The sequence below is a fragment of the Narcine bancroftii genome, chromosome 4 (genome assembly GCF_036971445.1).
Source record: "Narcine bancroftii isolate sNarBan1 chromosome 4, sNarBan1.hap1, whole genome shotgun sequence".
Classification (NCBI taxonomy): domain Eukaryota; kingdom Metazoa; phylum Chordata; class Chondrichthyes; order Torpediniformes; family Narcinidae; genus Narcine; species Narcine bancroftii.
Genome location: NC_091472.1, coordinates 88,616,056 through 88,638,508, shown reverse-complemented (window position 1 = coordinate 88,638,508; position 22,453 = coordinate 88,616,056). Strand labels below are relative to the sequence as shown.

The 22,453-nt window shown below is 40.0% G+C and overlaps 1 protein-coding gene across 1 annotated transcript in view; it reads right to left on the bottom strand.

Moving 5' to 3' along the window:
* Positions 1–5,630: 5,630 nt before the first annotated feature.
* Positions 5,631–22,453, bottom strand: part of entpd6 (ectonucleoside triphosphate diphosphohydrolase 6) — an 84,972-nt gene continuing 68,149 nt past the window's right edge. Inside the window, exons 11-14 of the mRNA XM_069931878.1 lie at positions 15,944–16,084; positions 8,607–8,663; positions 7,560–7,672; positions 5,631–7,468 (exon numbers count right to left, since the gene is read on the bottom strand). Coding sequence (XP_069787979.1) covers positions 7,391–7,468; positions 7,560–7,672; positions 8,607–8,663; positions 15,944–16,084 — 389 coding nt within the window. The 3' untranslated portion in view covers positions 5,631–7,390. The remainder of the gene's footprint in view (positions 7,469–7,559; positions 7,673–8,606; positions 8,664–15,943; positions 16,085–22,453) is intronic.

The following is a 22,453-nucleotide window of genomic DNA, read 5'->3' as shown; positions in this document are numbered from 1 at the left end:
GTATGGCACTGTCTAATTTCCGATTTTACTACTGGGAGGCCAATGTATGCAACCTTACATTTTGGTTATACTTTCATAAATGAGTTGACTGTCCATTATGGGTAGCAATTGAGTTGAATTCGGTTAAAAACAGTTCCATTCTAGCACATCTAGGATCCTCACTTCCTCTTAAATAAATCAATGGATAATCCTGTTCTCAGACATAATGGGCTCAAGTTCTGAAAACATTTTGGTTTTAGTGGTGTTTCTCTTTCAAGTCCTATTCTATCCATGCATCTCTTACATCCTTCTTTCCATGATTCTGCATTTCAAGAATGGTATAGAATGGGTATCGAGCGTTTTAAAGATCTTTTTTATCGAATAGTTTTGCATCATTTGTACAACTTCATAAAAAATTCTACCTGCCAAATAGCCATTTTTTTTTCAGATCTCTGCAAATCGGGCATTTTCTCCACTCTCAGTTACCAAACTTCCCTGGGATATCTGGTACGAATACTGTTGATGTGTTTCTTAGTTTACGGCCCTCATGCAAAGGTTTAATATCTGTTATCTGTGATAAGTTGCCAGGTTTAAGACATGCCTCTCTTGATAAAATCAAAACTGCTTGGGAACAGGACTTAAACCTTTCACTCAGATGAGGTTTGGGGTTCAATTTTTAAACTGGTTAATTCTTCTTCCATCTGTCTCCGCAACTGTCTGTTGCAATTTAAAGTCGTGCGTAGGGCTTATATGTCCAAGTCAAATGATCTCGTATTTATTCAAATGTGGATTCTTGTGACAAATGTAGAAGAGGTGAGGCTTCCCTTATTCATATGTTCTGGACATGCCCTAGTCTTGAAAAATACTGGAGGGATGTGTTCCAAACCTTGTCCCTGATTCTTAATTTAAATCTGGAACCCAACCCATTGGATTCCCTTTTGATACCACCGGAGAAGACATCATTAATTTAACTCCCATCAAATGTCACACTTTGTCCTTTGCCTCTCTCTTTGGCAGCATTAATAAGATGGAGGGATGCTGCCCTGAGCGGCACTCAGCGGCTGAGGGATACGTCTTGTTTAAATCTAGCAAAGATTTGCTATTCAATTAGTAATACAAACAAAATGTTTCAAATGGTGTGGGGACCTTTCCTGAATTATTTTCATAACCTTAGTTAAACTAAGGACTATATTTTTCATTCAATTTTCTCTAAATATAAAACCCAACTTTCAGCAACTTAATGTGTTACTCCAGGAGTGAAACATACTTTTAAATATAAAATTCCGGTTTATAGATGGGGATAAACTTACAAGTTGTGCTTGTAGAACATGGATGTGCTTTATAGGTTTGACAATTTTGCTGTGTTCTTTAATTTTTGGCATCTATGTTTTGTACTTTATAAATTTTCCGAATATGATGACGATGATAATTGAACGTGAAGTCGGGAAGGTAGCTTCCTTGACAAAATCCAGGAACAGATGATACCACAAGATATGACCCTTGACGATCACTATCCAAATGGATCGTGACATCCAAAAACTTGCACAGGAACGTCAAGCTCAAGGATCTCACTAAAATTTTCATTTTATAAGAATTAGTTTTTAAAGTTCTTTTTCTTTTAATATTTTTATGGAATTTTACAAGGATAAACAAAGCATAATGCGGTGGAATCGGAAGGTTGAATGATTTTCTGAAAGGCAAAGAAAAATATTTTGGCCTTTTCCATTCTTTTGGAAATCTATTCAGCAGATCATTCTGAACCCAAAAATCTTTAAAAAAATTGATTGAACTTAGGGTGTGCAATTATATTATTCTGTAGATAATCAACTTCTCTTGAATTTCTGTGTTAACATCAGTGGGTTGTTCCTCAAATGGATCTAATATAAAAAACAGGATATTGAGGTTTAACAGGTCATTAAATCCTTCCTGCAGATCTGTATTTTTTTAGGTGTTTCACATAGCCAGTAATGTCATAATTCTTCAGTGTCTCTGCATACTGTACGTGTTCAGATTTGGAAATTGTAAAAATTCCCAATGTCTGATATTAAGGAAAGAAACAATGGCTTTCTTACTATCAATGAAGTCATTGTGTTTTCCCTGGAAGGTCTTGTTCAATAAATTTGAGTTTGTCAAAGATACCTGCCAGGTAAAACACATGCCTAACTTTGCATCCATGAGTTTTTTTTCCATGCTTATTATGAGAAAGGGAACAATCATGTCCAAGACTGCAACAAAATCACAATTTCCTTTGGACGGTCCTCACCTCGGTATGCAGCAATAGCATCTGTAAATGTTTGCCACTTTTTTCACACAGCTGCCGGAATAGACAGTCTTGAAGGGTATATGATTTTATAAAGTTTAAAAGTCTTTATAACAATTGAAAGTGAAACATTTAAACATCCGCCTAAGTATTTACCATGAAGTGCTCCCTATCAATGATGCAATGAACAGTAAAGTTGAAGGTATAATATTTTTCAACCCTCTGTATCGTCCGACTGTTGCATCAGCACCATCAACCATGTTCCCCAATGAAATATTGTTCTCATTAATGTAATTAACTTTTTTGAAAATAGTCCTTTTTTTGTATTATTAGTTTTTTTAAAAAGGTATATACAAAGAGGCTGCGATAGCTTAGTGGTTAGAGTACTAGTCTTGTAAACCAGGGGTTGTGAGTTTGTTCCTTGCTGGGGCCTCATTTCTGTGAGGGGTGTTGGACAAAGTGGTGACTGTTTTCCTTATGGTAGACAAAGTTAAAGAATTTCATGTATGTTACATTCTAAATGTAGTATCATGTGACAATAATGGAACTATTACTACTTAGAATATGAATTATGGATAAGATTTACAATTTATGTATGTTAGTGATATATGGAATATCTTATTTAGTTTATGTAACTGACCATACTATATTATTGAATTGTACCCTTTTTGTTTGTATAAGTTATTAAAATCAATAAAAATATTTTAAAAAGAAAATAGTCCCTTAGTATCTATTTTAATCACTTTAACAGACATCTCTTCCATCAGCTCATTTCCATTCCAGAATCTGGCCTAAGCCATTTGGAAGAGTGTTGTTCTCTTGCAGAGTGGATTTGTCTAATTGTAAAGAGTTTCTTGGATTGTAATTAAATTAATAATTGTTTTTCAATGTCCCTTGCCATCTTATCAATTCTTCTAGAAACAGTGGAATTACTCAAAAGGAATTGCCTGAATAGTTTTCTTGGCATTTAAATTCGTGACGTCAGATATTATTATGAACACCGAAGTAAATAAGTGGCTCAGCAACATTATGAGTATTTACATTTTTAGCAATCAGTTCAATTATCTTGTACATGCAAGGTGACCCATTTCTGTGATGTTTTAGTGATCATCTGTTTGAGTGTTGGCCTTCCCTTAAAATTACCTTGAAGGGTTTTAAAGTAATCCAAGGATTTATCTTTTTATATACTAATTATTGTTTCAGTTTGCTTGTCCTTATGCTATTGTTTGAAAATGTATTCAAACAAACCTAACACATGGGCAGACAAGGGTTTTGTGGAGATCTGATTAAACCATGTAGCATGATAAGTATTCTACTGAATACTGCCGAAACTCCTTTTTGCCAGGAAACTCGTGAGTAAAATAATTTCTGAAAGTCACCAAAATTAACTATTATAAAACAAAGATGCTTACAAAGGTATGATAAAAAGTCAGCTTAAATTTTATGAAAAATAATGAACAATACATACCTTCTTCAATAAAAGCTAGGAGACATACATTTACTCCCCATCACAAAAGCTCAAAGCAAAATGAAGGCACCTGCAGACTTGAGAAATATGGAGCAAAATGTTTATTTGCTGGAATTGAAGGGGATAGAACAAAAGAGGGAAACTACATGAAAGGCAATTCGTAGCCAAAGCTGGTTCCATGCCAGTCAAACAATCATGTTGAAGCATGGAACGCTCTGAAAACAATGTTAATTTTCCACATTTATCTAGGTTATTCTAGGCTGTCTCCAAATGCCTCCACACTTCAAAACATCTTGTGTTGCTTGGCATCTATGCAGCAAAGCCCACTAGCAAACTTTCCTTCCCCCCAAAATGTTTAATTCATCCCTCCCTATGCATGTTGGGCCCCCTATTAAAGATTCAAATGTTTACCCCCTTAAATGTGCTGTGCCCCCCCCCCGGGGTGTTACATGGCTCTTGTTGAGAATAACTATTCTACATCATCTCCCAATCTTAAGCCATGCATCTCCCATACTATGCTGCGATGAATCTAGCACATTTGGTGGTACACCAGTAGTTGTTGAGGCATATGCCAAGCTACCTTTGACACTCCATGATACCCCAAATCATTGAGAAAGGAGATAAAAAATACAATTTCTGTTGTTGGGTTGAAGACAGTTAAAAACAGAAAGTCTAAGTAATTGTTCCCTATCCCATCCCAGTCATTTTTTCTCAGCCTGCTGAGTTCAACACAGAACACATTTGTATATGGAACACATCTGACATTTTAAAAACCCTTTAACACATCTAAGTTTTCTGTTTCTCAGAATGCATTATTTGGATTTGGTTTTGAAAGCTTTTCATGTTGGGCAGTACCTCTGGACTACTGTGAAATGCAAGTCTGCTGGCTCGCTGATGGAAGTAAAAAAACCTTGAGGGGTTCAGTCCCAAAACATTGGTAATATAAATGACTTCCTATGGATGCTATGAGATCTGTTGAGTTCCTCCAGCATTTCGGTGTTTTTGCCTCAGGATTACTTGCCACTATACCAGTGAAAAGTAGAAGATGTCTATATATTATTTTTTAATGTGGAGCTTCCCTGCACACTAGCAATTTTAGTTTTTTGTACAAGATCTTGGCACAATGGCATAGAGGTTTGACAGATGGCTGGAGACAAGACTGCTGCATAGGTTTAAACCACTGCATCTTCATCAAGTGAGAATCAAAGATGAAATAAATAGGAATGGCAGTAAAGAAAATAGGATGAATATCAATTTAAGTACAAAAAAAAACACAGGACGTTTAAAATAAAAATTCAGTTATTTTTAAAGCTGTTGAGGGCAAATGACATTGCCGGAATATAACTCCAGTTGTTACAACAGCCTTACACTGCTAGATGCCACACCTTCTGAATGCTTTTGGAGCAAATGCAGCACCCTTTGAAACACTGATTGAGAGCAGGTGTTTTTGCAAGGTTATTGGAAAAGTAATAATTTCTAGTGACTGAACTCCCATGGTACCTATTCCTTGCCAAAAAGTGATGAGCTACTTGCACAGGGTGAACAGTAAGTACCATAAGATGCTGTAGTTTCCTCTGCAAATTCTACCCGCATTCTGCAATTAAATTAATTAAAATTACTTTATGATCAATGATGTTTTTGGTAATAAAGCTAGCCAGAGTCAATTGAGATTATATACATATAAAGCTTTTAATTTCGACTCTAGAAGTAATTAATATGATAGTGTGTAACCTGAGAGATGAAGCTACAATGGTCAATAGTGTGATATAGTGCAACAAATTTTCAAGATATGTTGACCAACTTCACAGGCTGATTTTCACAGGCAGCCTTAGATATGTGGCAGAAGTTTTTGCCTAGTGCTCAAATGTTCAACTCCCTCAGAAAACCATAAAACAACAAAGCTTTAGAAACAAAACCTTCACATTGATTATAAAAATTACTTTATTTACATAATTATTGAAGATCTGTGAATTCCAAATACCAGCTGCTAATATGTTCAAATGAATTGAAAGTTTAGTATCTTCCATGAATTTGCAACATTTTTAAAAAAAAAATGTATTGACTTGCAATCAGAAAACAGAGCAAGGTTAGGCATCAGATAAATGTAGACAGAAAAGATCAATGGTACAAACACATAAGCAAACAAAATTGCAGTCCTGATGAAAAAGGATTTGAGATGAGTGAAATTTTTGTCTTGGGAATTTTGTTTCAAGTTTCTGAAGTATGAGTATATCTTTGTAAGCTATTTGCAGTATTGCAGCAACATCCTGCTACAACTTGAGCCAACTAAGAGACAAAAGTACAAAAAAATTACCAAGCCCTTCTATTTCAAATTTTCTCCAAATGATGGATTAGTAATGATGAAGTAGTAAGTTTTTAAATTTGTCAGCCACTAAATAGAAACAATTACTTTTTGTGTTTGTATATACAGGAGTCGTATCTATTTTTGCCTGGGCCCTGCATCTCGTGTTAATGTTGGGATATTCATACATTTATACTGCGGCTTCAACACAAAGTATTGCAATGAAAACAGGCAGCATCTTACCATAGTGAATACCAATAATCCTTTTTCAGTAACATCTGATGTCAAATTGGCAAACAGGAAAGACTCACCAAAAACTAACTGAGAAACTTCAAGGCTGGCAAACATCTGTTATAAAGAACCCTTCACCAGTGTAAGGTTCCATATTTATTATCCTTTAAAATTTGAAAGTAGAATTTCCAAACATTTCTGAAAAAAATAACTTAAACAAAGGTATTCTGTGATAACAATGTCAATACTATTAAAAAAAGAGGCCTGGATAAATCTGCCAAATATCATGCGTATTAGGCATATTTTAATCAACACCTACAAGCAAAGCCTCATCTTTGTTTTTAGAAATGGAATCCCAACAGTTAAATCAATTGTTTAGAAATATATACAACTGACAGATGTTTCCAAATGAGAATGGCTCAGTGGCAGATATGTCAACTGTGCCTAAAAAAAGATGGAATAGACTAGAGTGGTTCTCTTAGCTGATTTTTGATGCACACAGAATTATGGACTACATGTTAGATACCATTGGCAAAAGATTTTGCTCATTCATCAAACCTAGGATACTTTCATCCGGAATCTTAAATGTGATTCTGTGGTGACAGCCAACTTAGAGTATATACAATAAAGGTTCATTGTGGTGTCCAAATGCAAACTAACTTTTTAAAAAAATGAATTGTTTGTTTGTTCAAAAATAATTTTAATTGTACAGAAAGGGGGTTAAACAAAAAATAACAAATTCTATTGAGAGAAAATTAATTTTTGCACATAACCATCTTGCATTTAGTCTTTGAATAGATCAACCATAGAAAAATTGTTACTATTCAATAAAAGTAAACCCATTGTAAATTTATTTCACAATCTCTTATATTTTCTGTTGTTTCCTAAATAATTTGTCAACTATAGAACTTGAAATAACACAATGATTCTCAGCATTTTTTTAAGTCAAGCAAAATTTTGCAACTTCCCAGTAATCAATAACCTTATGATCCACTACATTAAAACACAAAAGTATTAAAATCAACAAAGTCTCAGCCTGCATTTTTAGATCTCCCAGTTCCCTGCATGAAAAACAATATTTTGAAGAAGGCATGTGTTAAACCCTGAATGAGCTGTTTGATAATCTAAGTATTAACTTTTCTCTCCTGTTTCAATGAAGGGAGTCGATGTAATAGAATGTTGCTCCCAGTGCCCAACTGCTCTCAACGCCATTGATTTTTCTAGCAAGCTGTAATGAGAATCACACACCATTTCAGATAAAACATCACAAACAAGAAGGCGAAACAGAATTGTCAATTTCATCAATATATTCAAATTACCTTTAAAACTGCATCATTTTGAAAACCCAGCTCCTGTAGTAGTACAGTTATGTATACAAGATCCATGCAAAGAAATGGTTTATCTGTTGACCCATATTCCATACTTTGACATACTGAAAAACAAATGATTTTCATTTTTGGTAAAACCAAAAATGACACAAGTAGAATTAACTACACAACATTTTCTTCAGGAATAAAGTGCACCACCAACCAAACAAGTATAAAAATTACACTGGATCACTTTATTAATCCAGTGGCAATAGATATCAGACTCCTAATATTGATGGTGGAAAATTTACTACAGGTGATTTGGAGGCACAGCATCTACCAGCATTTGGAAAGGCAAGGACATATTAGGGATAATCTGTATGGCTCTGTGCATGGGAAATTATGTCTCACAAATTTGATAGAGGTTTTTGAAGAGGTCAACAGGAATTAGTCCTTCATCAATCTTTGTTCCACTTGTAAACCAGTGGAGCTGTACATTGCTACATTTCTAATGAAAAATTATATTGAAAAAAATTACTATCATTGTTTAAAAATATCTGGGAATGGACAAATGTCAGAAAATTCATCATGAACTGGGCTGGTATATTTTGTTTTCACAATTTAACTTTCCTTACAAGCTATAAAGGAGACAATGTTGCTGACTCTTGGAGCATTCTATTCCCCAACCTTTCTCTGCTTTGTTCTCTCTCAGTTCACTTTAACTACCTCTTTATTCTCCTACTGCCCAGCAACCAATTAAACTATCAATCAACAAATCTTTGGATTTATGACAGAGAAATAGAACACATAGGGGACTCCCACGTGGTCACCAGGAGAATATGCAAACTCCATATAGATGACACCAGACATCAGGATCAAACCCAGTTCACTGAAACTGAGGCATCAACACTACCCACAACCACAGAGAAAAGATTCTCATACTTAAATATGTCCAAAAACATTGCTTAGTGACAGCAGCTAAAAATGAAGAGACTTCAGAGTCAAAAAGTATATGATTCCAGAAATTATAACACTAGTTATAATTGGTACAGTTCTTACCTTGTTTGGCTGCTCTCCCATAATCTTCAACTTTTAAAGTACCTCCTTTCTCTTTATCTAAGAAGACATTAAATGAGGCTAGAGGATGAAATGCATTTTTATTATATTTACATATTAACTCTTATTCCTGCCCCTTATTTACATAGGATCATAACATTTTCTCCTTCTTATGGAGTAAGTGAGTAGATTGCAGAATGCTTTTCAGTTTGCACCTCAAGGAACCAGAAGGATCAAAAATGACACAGGAAGTTTTTACTCCTTTAAAATGCATTTACTTTTCTTTCTGATGTAGTAATAATCACAGAAAAAGCAAGCGGATGTGCTCCCACCTCCAACATCAAGCCTTCAAGGAAGCGATTTTCTTTGTTGCTTGATGGTGCTAATTCTTGCTTGCTTGGATGGATGTTGGAATTAACAATTCACACAACTGACACTTCATTTAGTGTCTTAGCTGGGTAGCTCTTCTTAATGCAAGTATATAAATGCTGGCAGGACTAAGCAGGTCTCACAGCATCCGTAGAATGTAAAGATATTAAACCAATGTTTTGGGTCCGAGCCTACCTTAACGGTGTGTTTTTACTTACAGTCACAGTATCTGCAGACTTTCATGTTTCACTTAATGCAAGTATTGGTCAGTTACTCAATCACAGCCAAACCTGGTCTGCAGGGATCAGCCTAGGAATGATTATGGGCAGGTACTTTAATTAGCAGTTTGTTGAGTATCAGAACCCCACAGGGTAAGCAGAGACTTGTCAACTATTTTCATTCCATCTTTTTGGCAAATTAGATAATGAGATATAACATATATCCAAGTTGGCTCATGACACAAATGTTAGCTGTTCTATGAGCTGTGTCATTACAACCAAAGATTGCACAGCAGAATTAAGAGAGGAAGTGTGCAAAGAAAACAGAGAAATTATTCAGGTTTAGTCAAGCAATCCTTTAATAATGGTAAGCTATAAGCAGTGCAAATCCAAAGGCATTTGGCGATCTGGCAATGAACCTTAATTCAACAGGAACTAGCACCCAGAGTGCAACCTAGTGCAGGAGATTATGGTACAACTTTATAGGGTTTTGAACCAAAAGTAAACATGCTGGAAGAATGCAGCTCTCTGTGGAAAGAGAAAAGGGTTACTGTTTCGGGTCAGGGACCATTCCTCAGAACTAAGAGAATGGAGGGTTTAGAGTTTTCAAAGCAGAGAGCTGAAAGGCAAGAGCCTACACGGGGGTGGGTTAAAGGGTTAAAGTTAGATCAGGTGATAAGGAGCAAAGGTACTGATTGCAAGCAATATAGTAAATAGAAACAGACAAAAAAGAGATATAAGCATGCTACTGGGAAACAATGTAGGGGTCTTCAAAGGCAATATTCAATCCAAAAACTTTACCAATGCTGCTTGACCAACCAAATTCTAGAATTTCTGGATTTATTTCAGATTCTAGCATTTCCAGTTTTGTTTTCTATTACCAAAATTTCTGGCAAGCCAAACTGCAGTATTGTACATTACTCTGATCGCCACAAAATAGGAAGTTTACACAGGAGAAGGTGCAGAAGATATTTACCAGAATTCTGCCTAAATTGGAACATTACAGTCATGGAATTTAGGAAAAGAAAACCAGAGGAGGACAATCAAGTGATCATTGGGGGATCATAAGTGGAGAGGGTGAGCAAATTTAAATTCCTGGGAGTTACTATATCGGAGGACCTTTCCTGGATCCAACACACAAATGTCATTGTGAAGAAAGCACGTCAGCACCTCCACAACCTCAGGAATTTGCGTAGGTTCAGTATAACATCAGAAATCTTGGCAAACTTCTATAGATGTGTAGTGGAAAGTGTACCAACCAGCTACATCACAGCCTAGTATGGAGGCACCTATACCCCTAGACATAAAGCCCTCCAAAACGTAGGGGACACAGCCCAGGACATCACAGGCAAAACGTTCCCCACCATTTAGAACATCTACATGGAAAGCCACTGTCAGATTAGCAGCAATCATCAAGGATCTCACTGCAGACACAAGCAGAGTGGCCATTGTTGGTGCAGTCAGTGTGTGATTGGCCCAGTGTAGGAATGGAGATTTAGAGGCTTTGGCTCGAGAGGTTTCGGGGAGCAGAGGCAGAGGACGTGCTACAGGTAAGATCTCTTCATAATGACCCAGAATAGGTTGTGGAGATAGCAGCTAGGGCAGTCATATACTCTAATTGCAGAATGTGAGAAATCTAGGACAGCATGTGGTGCAAATCTTGTGGCACCTATACCTCTTTCCTGATGGTAGAACAGAGTGTGTGCTGGGTGGTGTGGACCCTTGAATGAATGCTGCTGCTCTCCAATGGCAGCATTCCCTGTAGATGTTCAGCACCCATGGGAGTTTGTCGATCCAATTAGGTCCTTGTAGTCGAGCTTTCAGGGCTGCTTTCAGGTGGCGGTGAAAACGTTCGACGAGGCCATTTGCCTGAGGATGGTAGGTTGTGGTGTGGTGTAACTGGCTGCCGCAGAACTTGGCTAGGTTGGTCCAGAGCAAGGACGTGAACTGGGCCCCTCGGTCTGAGATGATGTGGGTCAGGACTCCAAAGCCTGCAACCTGGTGGTCTCGATGTGGTGCTCTCTGCCATGTGCTGGTTTAGCATCGTGGAAGTTTGGTGTCAACATTAACGGGTACTTGGCTAGTAGGTGGGCATATTCGTTACAGTCCAGAGCGTGGATTCCTAATGGTAGAAAGGAACATTGTCATAGAGTAAGGGAGTATGACAGGAAAGTGGTAACATTGACCAAATGGTATCTGTTCATGTCCACCAGGAGATCGTGTGCCCGGAGGAAATCTGCTCTGAGTAGGGCTTGTCCTATGAATACAATCGTACACTTCCAGAGGAAAACCGTGTCCGCAGCATGGATTGTGACCAGTCGGGTGCTGAAACTTGAACTCTTGGCTGCCTTTAGGGGAAGGCCCTTGGAATTGTGTTTGAATTCAAAATACGTTGGCGGAACAAGGCTTATCTCTTTACCCATGTCGACTAGGAAATCCCTCTTTGTTCGCTGGTCCCTGAGGTAGAGTAGGCCTTTATGTGTGCCAACCGCTGAGGCCATTATCGGCAGCTGGCTTGTCTGTTTCCCGGTGCCGCATTTGACTTGCGTTTGAGTACGAGCATGGAGGGATGCATCACTAGGCGTTATGGCCCCATCTGTGGTGGTAGAAACAGTAATCGCTGTTTGTCTGAGCGATCATTATGTTATGGTTGGGTCGCGGTTACTGCTGGGGGGCCCGGTGGAGGGGGATGAACTGGCAGCAGTAAAGGCGAAGATCGGTTGCATATGTATGGAGCTCTGTTGCGGAGTGCAGAAAAGTCTGTCTGCTTCCTTGGCTACCAGGTGTAGGGCACTGAAATCCATGTCAGATATTAACAAGGAAATGTGCACTGGTATCTTGGAGAGGAAAAGGGCCTCGAACAAGAAACAGTTTGTGTGTCCATCACTAAGGGCACCATTTTGTGCATGAGCTTGGAGGGGTTCCTATCGCCCAGGCTTTGCATAATCAGTATGTGGACTGCACGCTCATGACGGCTGATTTCCAGGGAATCGAGGAGGAAATGTCAGAATTGTTCGTACCTACATTCCATAGGAGGATTTTCCATGAAGGAGCTTACTTTGGCTGCATTGGTGGCATCCAGGGCGCTCACAATGTGCCAGAACTTGGTATCCTCCGAGATGATGCCTCTGATGTGGAACTGTGACTCGGCCAATTCCCACCCACAGCGTTGGTCGCAGTCGTTGCGACTGCAGTGGTAGTAGTGTCCTGTATTTTGTCGCATTTGAGGTGGGTTCCAAAGACATTGGAACTATTGGGGTCACCACTGTAGCGTCTAACGGCAGCACTACCGAAATGAGAGACGTCCACACAGCATGAGGTGAACCAGTAATTGAACTTTATTTCGAATTACTCACACTGCTCGCGGAGATCGCCCACTTACTGTGTGGGGCACACTGGCCTTAGGAAGTGACGTCAGTGGGTTGCGGCAGCACTCCCCGTCTACTGGAATGCAACACGGAAGCATTCCAGCCAACACGTGTCCCCAACCGCAGGCTTCTCAGAAGGGAAGCAGGGCCTGTGCCATCAGACAACTGGGGCGATGATTTGGCCCACAAGGGTTTTGCCTGTGATGTACTGGGCTGTGTCCACTACCTTTTGGTGGGATTTACGCTCAGGGGTATTTTTGTCCCCATACCAGACCATGATGCAGCCGGGCAGCACACTTTCCACCACACCTCTGTTGAAATTTGCCAGGGTTACTAGTGTCCATTCCAAACCTTTGCAAACTCCTGAGGAAGTAGAGGCACTGGAGTGCTTTCTCCATGATGTCATTATAGCTTTGGGTCCAGGAGAGAGTGACTCCTAAAACCTTAAATTTGCCCATCACCTTCATCTCAGATCCCCAATGATCACTGGATTGTATACCTCTGGCTTTTCCTTCCTGAAGTCAACAATCAACTGCTTAGTTTTGGTGACATTGAGTGCAAGGTTGTTGATGGTGCACCATTCAGCCAAGTTTTCAATCTCCTTTCTGTATGCTGACTCATCACCTTTCTTTACACAACCCACTACAGTGGTATCGTCAGCAAATTTGTAGACGGTGTTGTACTGAGCCACATAGTCGTAGGTTTAAACCTATGACTATCTACCTACCAGAAGGCAACTAAGAAATTCATTAGGAAGGAAAAGATGAACTTTGAAAGGAAGCTAGCCAATAATATCAAAAAGGATACCAAATGCTCTTTTAAGTATATTGGGGAAAAATGAGGCAGGAGTAGATATAGCACTGATAAAAAATGAAGATGGAGATATAGTAATAAGATTCAAGGAAATGGCAGAGGAATGAGTATTTGCATCAGTCTTTACTGTGGAAGACATCTGCAGTACACGGCTTTCAAGGGTGTTAGGGAAGAGATGAACACAGTCATGATCACCAAAGAGAAGATGCTTGGGAAGCTGAAAGCTCTAAGGGTAGTTTAGTCTCCCAGACCAGACGGAATTCTGCCTCGGGTTTTTAAGGAAATAGTTGTAGAGAATGTGGATGCATTGGTAATGATCTTCCAAGTATCAATAGATTCTGGCATGGTTCCGGAGGACTGTAAAATTGAAAAGTCACTCTGCTATTTAAAAAGGGAGGGAGGAAGCAGAAAGGAAATTATAGACCTGTTTGCCTAACATCAGTGGTTAAGAAACTGTTGGAGTCCAATGTCAAGGATGAGGTTACAGAGTATTTGGAGGTGCATGACAAGATAGGCCAAAGTCAGCATGGTTTCGGTAAGGGAAAATATTGCCTGACAAACTTACTGCAATTTTTTTTTGAGGAAACCACAAGCAGGCTCGACAAAGGAGATGCAGTGGATGCTGTACATTTGATATTCAAAAGTCCTTTGACATCGTGCCACACATGAAGCTGCTTAACAAAATGGAATTACAGGAAAGATACTGGCATGAGCAGAGCATTGGCTGATCAGCAGGAAACAGAGTAGGAAGAAAGGGATCTTATTCTGATTGGTTACCGGCAACTAGTGGCATTCCGCAGGGATTGGTGTTGCGGCCATTTTGTTTTACGATGTATGTCAATGATTTGGATGGTGGAATAAATGGCTTTGTGGTTAAGTTTGCCGATGATACAAAGATAGGTAGAGGGGCAAGAAGTGAGGAGGCAACGGAGAGACTTAGATAGCTTCAGAGAATGGACAAAGAAGTGGCGAATTAAATATAATGTTGGAAGGTGTACGGTCATGCACTTTGGTAAAAGAATAAAAGGGCTGACTATTATTTGGATGGGGAGAAAATGCAAAATTCGATGGTGCAAATGGACTTGAGGGATCCGTGCAGGATGAGTCGGTGAGGAAGAAGGCAAATGCAATGTTGGCATTCATATCTAGAGGAATAGGATACAAGAGCAGGGAAGTGATGTTGACACTTTATAAGGTACAGGTGAGGCCTCATTTGGAGTATGGAGTACAGTTTTGGGCTTCTTATTTAAGAATCTGCTGGCATTGGAGAGGGTTCAGAAAAGATTCACAAGAATGATTTCTAGAATGAAGGGATGAGTATATGAGGAATGTTTGATGGCTCTTGTATTACTCCTTGGAGTTCAAAAGAATGAGGGAGGGACCTCATAAAAGTATTCTGCATGTTGAAAGGCTTGGACAGAGTACATGTGGTAAAGTTGTTTCCCATGTCTTTTGTCTAGGACAAAAGGGCACATCCTCAGGATTGAAGGGTGCCCATTTACAGCAGAGTTGTGGAGGAATTTCTTCAGTCAGAGAATGGTGGACCTCGAGAATTTTCCTCCTTGGGAGGCTGTGGAGGCTGTTGGGTGTATTTATGGCAGAGATTTATAGGTATCTGAATAGTCAGGTTATCAAAGGTTATTGGGGAGAAGACAGGCAAGTGGGAGAATGGATCAGCTCAGGATGGAATGGCAGAGAGACTCAATGGGCTGAACGGCCTACTTCTGGTCCTATGTCTTCTAGTTTAATGGTCAAAATGCACTCCAAACTCCCAAGACCTCCTCCATGGTACTTCTCGCATGGTCCAGGACATCACAACTTGCTTGCTTCAATTTCTTACCTTCCAGGATCTTCTCCACAATAAAAAATGATGAGAAATAATTTTTAAAACCTCATCCATTTCCTGTCACTCCACACAAAGTTGGCCATGTTGATCCATAATGCAACCAATTCTCTCCCTAGCCACCCTTAATATACCTATAGAATCTCTCGGGATTTTTTCTTAATCCTACTGTCTATAATCCCTCTCATATCCTCTTTTTGCCTTTATGATGGTCTTTTTCAAGATCATTGTTCTTTTTCTTTACTTACACCTTGAATGGCTTTTGTGTCTTGGAAGCTATTTACCTCCTTCTTTGCATATACTTAGAGAGACTGAGGTGGGGATTATCTCCCCAAAGTGATACAAGGAATCATCAGGCTCAGTGATCCTATTTATGTAATCTCTGTGGGAAAGCTGGGGAGGAATTTCCCAGATTTATCCTTCAATTAAATTTTTTTTGCCTTTCTGAGATCATATGGTGGAGGATAGTTATGGACTTTACATATTGTGACAGTGCATCACATTAGTGTGGGCCAGTTTGGATGCAGAGTGCTGCCTCTTGTACATAATAATTACTATTACATATTGAGACAACCAACACAATACTGCACCATTCATAAACTGAGATTAACCAATTCAGTAGGGAAACTTGTACATTGTTAATGGAATGGATCCCAACCTCACTGGTGACTTATTTCATAACACACCTTCAACTAAACCAGACTTTCAGTAGACCCACCAGTTACTTACCAATGAGTCCCACATCGACTGCTGTGTCATAGTAGTAAGAAAAAGCATAAAACGAGATGTTCTGCACCTCTTCAGGCTTGTGTACTTTTTTGTAAAGCATTTTTTCTATCCTTGCATAACATGAATCATAGAGGGGCTCTCCTGGAACATAAGCAGACAGTGGATATTTGTACAGAGATAGCAGACAACTGCAGAAAACATAAAGTGGATATGGCAGCCAAGGCAGGGGAATGCTCCTCTTGCAGGATGTGGGTCGTCAGGGAAGCCAGCAGTATCCCTGATGACTTCGTCTGTGAGAAGTGCATCCAGCTGCAGCTCCTGACAAGCCGAGTAAAGGATTTGGAGCTGGCGTTGGATGAACTCTGGCCTACTCCAACTTATAGTCTATGATTAAGGATAAGGGTAAGAGTTAGAGGTGAAACTAATATTGCTTTCCCATTTGGGAGGAAGAGGGGGTGAATGACAGAAGTTACAGGGACACTATCACACCTAGGAGGCAGGAGAAGGGTAGATGGGTGACAGTTAGGGGTGGGAAAGGGAACAGGCAGGTAGTGCAGGGCACCCCTGTGGACGTTCTGCTGAATAACAAGTATACTATTTTGGTTACTGTTGAAAGGGATGACCTACCAGGCACAACTTATGGTGATCAGGTCACTGGCATGGAGCCTGGTCTTGTGGCATTGAAGAAAAGGGAGGAGAAGAGGCGAGCTGTGGTGATAGAGGATTCCATAGTTAGGGGGACAGATAAGAGGTTCTGTGGTGGAGATCGAGTATCCCGGATGGTATGTTGTCTCCCTGGTGCCAGGGTCTGAGATATCTCAGATCGTACACAGCATTATCAGGAGGGAGGGTGAGCAGTTAGTTGTGGTCCATATTGGGACCAATGACATGAATAGGAAGGGTGAGAAGTTCTGCAAGGAGTGTTCAGGAAGTTAGACGCTAGATGAAGTTAGAAATAGGAGGATAATGTACCTTAACACATGGCTAAAGTTGTGGTATAGGAAGGAAGGATTTAGGTTTCTAGATCATTGGGCTCTCTTCTAGGGAAGGTGTGATCTGTTCCAACAGTACGGTTTGAATCTGAAATGGAGGTGGACTAATATCATTGCAAGGAGATTTGCTTGTGCTGCTCCAGTGGGTTTAAACTAAATTTGCAGAGGGAGGGGAAGCAGTGCCAGAAGAGATGGAGGAGGGAAAAGATTATATTAAAATTGTTGGAAGTCAATGGGCTGAATGTGGTGGAAATGTTCTCAGGTGCATCTATTTCAACGTAAGGAGTATTTTAGGAAAGGCAGATGAGCTTAGAGCGTGGATCGGCGCATGGAATTATGACATTGTGGCCATTAGTGAAACCTGGTTGCTGGAGGGGTATGACTGGCAGCTCAATGTTCCTGGCTTCCATTCTTTAGATGTGATAGGACGAAAGGGGGAGGAGTGGCATTGCTCGACAGGGTTAATATCGCAGTGGTACTCAGGCAGGACAGACCAGAAGGCTTGTCTATTGAGGCTAGATGGGTGGAACTGAGCAACAGGAAAGGTATGACCACACTCATGGGATTGTATTATAGACCGCCCAATAGTCAGCGAGAATTGGAGGAGAAAATTTGTAGAAAGATAGCAGAAAGCTGCAGAAAACAAAGTTATGATAATTGGTGATTTTAACTTTCCACATATTGACTGGGACTCCCACATTATAAATAGACTGGATGGCTTGGAGTTTGTCAAATGTGTTCAGGAAATTTTTCTAAACTATTATATGGAGGCACTAACTAGAGAGGGTGCAATACTGGATCTCTGATTCGGGAATGAGACAGGACAGGTGACAGAAGTATGTGTAGGGGAACATTTTGGGTCCAGTGATCATTATACCATTAGTTTCAAGTTAATTATGGAGGATAGGTCTGGGCCTTGGGTTGAGATTCTAAATTGGAGAAAGGCTACATTTGAGGAAATGAGAAATGATCTAGAATGCGTGGATTGGGATAAGTTGTTTTTCAGCAAGGATGCGCGAGGTAAGTGGAAGATCTTCAAAGGTGAAAAATTTTGTGAGTATAGAGTTCATATGCTCCTGTCAGGATCATTGCCTTAAAGGTTAGAAATTATGGGGAAACTTGGTTATGGAGGGATATTGGGGATCTGATTTAGAGGAAAAGAGAGTTGTATAACAGGTATAGGCAAATGAGGAGTATAAAAAAGCTCAAGAAAGGAATCAGAAAGGCTAAAGGAAGGCATGAGCTGATGGAAAATTCTAAGGTTTTCTATAGCTATCTTAAGAGCAAAAGGATAGTAAGAAACAAAATTGATTGGCTTTGTATGGAGCCAAAAGAAATGGAGGAATCTTAAATGTTTTTTTTTCCCCCTCAGAATTCACTAAGGAAATGAGCATAGAGTCGTGGGAATTAAGGAAAGCAAGCAGTGAGGTCATGGAACCTATACAGATTAAAGAGTAAGGAGTGCTGGCTGTCTTAAAGTGAATAAGGGTAGATAAATCCCCAGGTCCTGACAAGATATTCCCTCGGACCTTGAGGGAGGCTAGTGTAGAAATTGTAGGGTTCTGACAAAAATATTTAAAATTTCCTTAGTCACGGGTTTAGTGCCGAAGGATTGGAGCTCACGTTGTTCCGCTGTTTAAAAAAAGGCACCAAAAGTAAACCTGGAAATTATAGGCTGGTGAGCCTGACATCAGTAGTAGGTAAATTATTGAAAGGTGTTCTAAGAGATCGAATATACAATTATTTTGATAGCCATGGACTGATTAGGGATGGTAGATTGTGTTTAACCAATTTTACAGAGTTTTTTGAGGAGGTTACCAAGAAAGTTGATGAGGGAAAGGCTGTGGATGTTGTCTACATGGAGTTTAATAAGGCCCTTAACAAGGTCCCAATTGGGAGGTTAGCCAGCAAGATTCAAACACTCGCTATTCATGGTAAAGTAGTGAACTGGATTTGACAATGGCTGGACAGGAAAAGCCAGAGAGTAGTGGTGGATGATTACTTCTCAGACTGGAGGCCTGTGACTAGTGGTGTGCCTCAGGGAATGGTACTGAGTCCATTGTTGCTTGTCATCTATATCAATGATCTGGATGATCATGTGGTAAAATTGGATTAGTAAGTTTGCAGATGATGCTAAGATTGGAGGTGTTGTGGACAGCGGAGAAGACTTTCAAAGCTTGCAGAGGGATCTGGACCAGCTGGTCAAGCGGGCTGAAAAATGGCAGAGGGAATTTAATGCTGACAAGTGTAAGGTGTGGCACTTTGGAAGGACGTACACGGTAAATGGTATGGAGTGCGGTAGAATAGAGGTACCTGGGAATACAGATACATAATTCCTTGAAAGTGGCATCACATGTGAATAGGGTTGTTAAGAAAGCTTTAATCAAAGAATTGAATACAGGGCTTGGGATGTTATGTTAAAGTTGTATAAGACATTGCTGAGGCCAATTTGGGAGTTTTGTGTGCAGTTTTGGTTGCCTAACTTTAGGAAGGATGTCAGTAAGATAGAGAGAGTGCAAAGAAGATTTACTAGGATGTTGCCTGGACTTCAGGGACTGAGTTACAGGAAAAGGTTAAACAGGTTAGTACTTTATTCCCTGGAACGTAGAAGAATGACAGGGATTTGATCAATGTATTTAAAATTATGAGGTGGATAGACATAGTAAATGTTGATAGGCGTTTTCCATTGAGGGTGGCTGAGATTCAAACAAGAAGACATGAGTTAAGAATGAAAGGGGAAATGTTTAGGGGGAGCTTCTTCACAAAGAGAGTGGGGGAGTGTGGTATGAGCTTCCAGCTGAAGTGGAAGATGTGAGTTTGATTTTAACTTTTAAGAAGAATTTGGATAGGTACACAGATGTGAGAGGTATGGAGGGCAATGGATTGAATGAAGGACAATGAGACTAGGCAAGAAAAAGTGGTTCGACAGTGGCCTATTTCTGTGCTGCAATTGTTCTATGGTTCTAACAGGGAAGATCGCAGCTATTTATTAGCTTCAGGTTATCGTCAGTACAAACAACTCCAATTGTGGAGATTAAATGTTTAAAATTTATTAAAATTTTATTTAGAGCAAGGTAGAAACCGATTCCAGCCATTTAAACCCGTGCACTCAATTAAATGCTGGTGAAGCAAAATAAACGATTCAATCTTGAGACAAATACAGGTCAGCATTGCAAGGCAAAACAGAAAATATTCCATGTTTTTCATGGATAAGTAAAGATTTGAAGCTTTGACTGGAGAATAGTTCATATGAGGATGCAAAAAAAGAAAAAAAGATTTGCATAACCTATTTTGATACTCTGTTTCTTAAACTTTTTTCAATGTAACTGATTTGTCTCTGAGCTTCAGTTATACAATAATCATTTTAAGTCTGGGATCCCAAGCAGAAGATAGCCAGTGATGTTTTATTGCTTCATAACGATTAAGTATATTTGCTTTAGAGCATAGCTTAATTGTCAGGTACACTACCAACCTCAAGGACAGAGGGGATGATATAGAAGCAGATACATTTACCAGCCAATACATAGTTTAATACTTTGTCAATTGCTAGATTATAGCAAAGGTTTAACAGATTGATTCCTGGAATGGCAGAACTGACAAATGAATAAAAGACTGGATAGATTAGAGTTATACTCACTCGAATTTAGAAGAATGAGAGAGAATCTTAAGGACATATCAAATTCTCACTGGAATAGACAGGTTAGATACAAGAAGAATATTCTTGATGTTGGGAAAGTCTAGTACAAGAGTTCATAGTCGAATGATAAAGGGTAAGTCATTTAGGACTGCATTGAGGAGAAACTTTTTCATTCAGAGAATAATGAACGTGTGAAACTCCCTGCCACAGTTCATTAGATTTATTTGAAAGGGAGTTGGATGTTGCCCTTATAGCTAAAGAGATCAAAGGGTATGTGGATACCTCCCTTATGGCTAAAGAGATCAAGGGGTATGTGGATGTTGCCCTTATGGCTAGAGAGATCAAAGGGTATGTGGATGTTGCCCTTATGGCTAAAGAGATCAAGGGGTATGGTGAGAAAACAGGAATAGGATACTGAGGTCATAAGGGAAGCAGAGGCAGTGATAAAGAAGAGTTACAGGGACACAGTCACCCCTAGAAGGCAGGAGTCAGGGAATTGGGTGACTGTGAGGAAAGGAGGGAGAGTGCCTGTGCAGAGTACCCCTGTGGAAGTGCCACTCAGCAACATGTATTCGGCACTGGATACTGCTGTGGGGAACAGCCTAACGGGGACAAGTCGTGGGGGTCAGGTCTCTGGCACAGGGGCTGCCACTGAGGTTCAGAAGGTTAGGAGGGATAAGAACAGGATACTTGTAGTTGGGGACTCATTAGTCAGAGGGACAGATAGAAGGTTTGTGGGACGAGATCGGGGATCCAGGTTGGTCTGTTGCCTCTCTGGTGCCAGGGTCAGGGATATCTCTGATTGAGTTCATAGCATTCTGCAAGGGGAAGGACAACAGCCAGAAGTCGTGGTCCATGTGGGGACCAATGACTTTGCTAGAAGTGGGGATGAGGTCCTGAAACAGGATTATGTTAAAAAGCAGGACCTCCAAGGTAGTAATCTCTGGATTGCTGCCGGAGCCACGCGCTAGTGAGGGTAGAAATAGGAGGATGTGGAGGATGAATGCTTGGCTAAAGAGATGGTGCAGAGGGCAAGGGATAAGATTTCTGGATCATTGGGATCTCTTCTGGGGAAGGTCGGAATTGTACAAAAGGGACGGACTCCACTTGAACTGGAGGGGAACCAATGTGCTGGCAAGCAGATTTGCTAGAGCTGTGGGGGAAGGTTTAAACTAGTTTGGCAGTGGGGTGGGGAACAGAGTTTGAGTGCAGTGTCAAGGGAGCATGGCCACCTAGATAGGAATAATAACGATAACAAAGGTAGGATGAAGATTAAGGTAAAAGGTAGAAAAGAGAATATAGGTGAGGGTCATTCTCTGAAATGCATATATTTTAATGCAAGAAGCATAGTGAACAAGGTAAATGAGCTTAGAGCATGGACAGATACTTGGGGTCATGATATTGTGGCAATTAGTGAGACCTGGCTACAGGAGGGGCAGGACTGGCAACTTAATATTCCAGGATACATTTGTTTTAGATGTGAAAGAGCAGGGGGTAAAAAAAAAAGGGGGAGGAGTTCCTCTGCTTGTTAAGGAGGACATTACTGCCGTGAGGTGGCAGGATGGTCTGGAGGGATCGTCCAGTGAGGCTGTTTGGATGGAATTGAGGGGTGAAGGAGGCATAAGGGTGCTAATAGGGGTGTATTACAGACCACCAAATGGGCCAAGAAAATTAGAGGAACAAATTTGTAGGGGGATAACGTATATGTGTGAGAATCATAAGGTAGTGATCATGGGAGATTTTAACTTCCCTCACATTGATTGGGATACCCATACAGTTAGAGGGCTGGATGGGCTAGAGTTCGTTAAATGTGTTCGATTGTTTTCTAAATCAATGAGGAGAAGAACCGACTCGGGACGGTGTAATACTAGATCTCCTGTT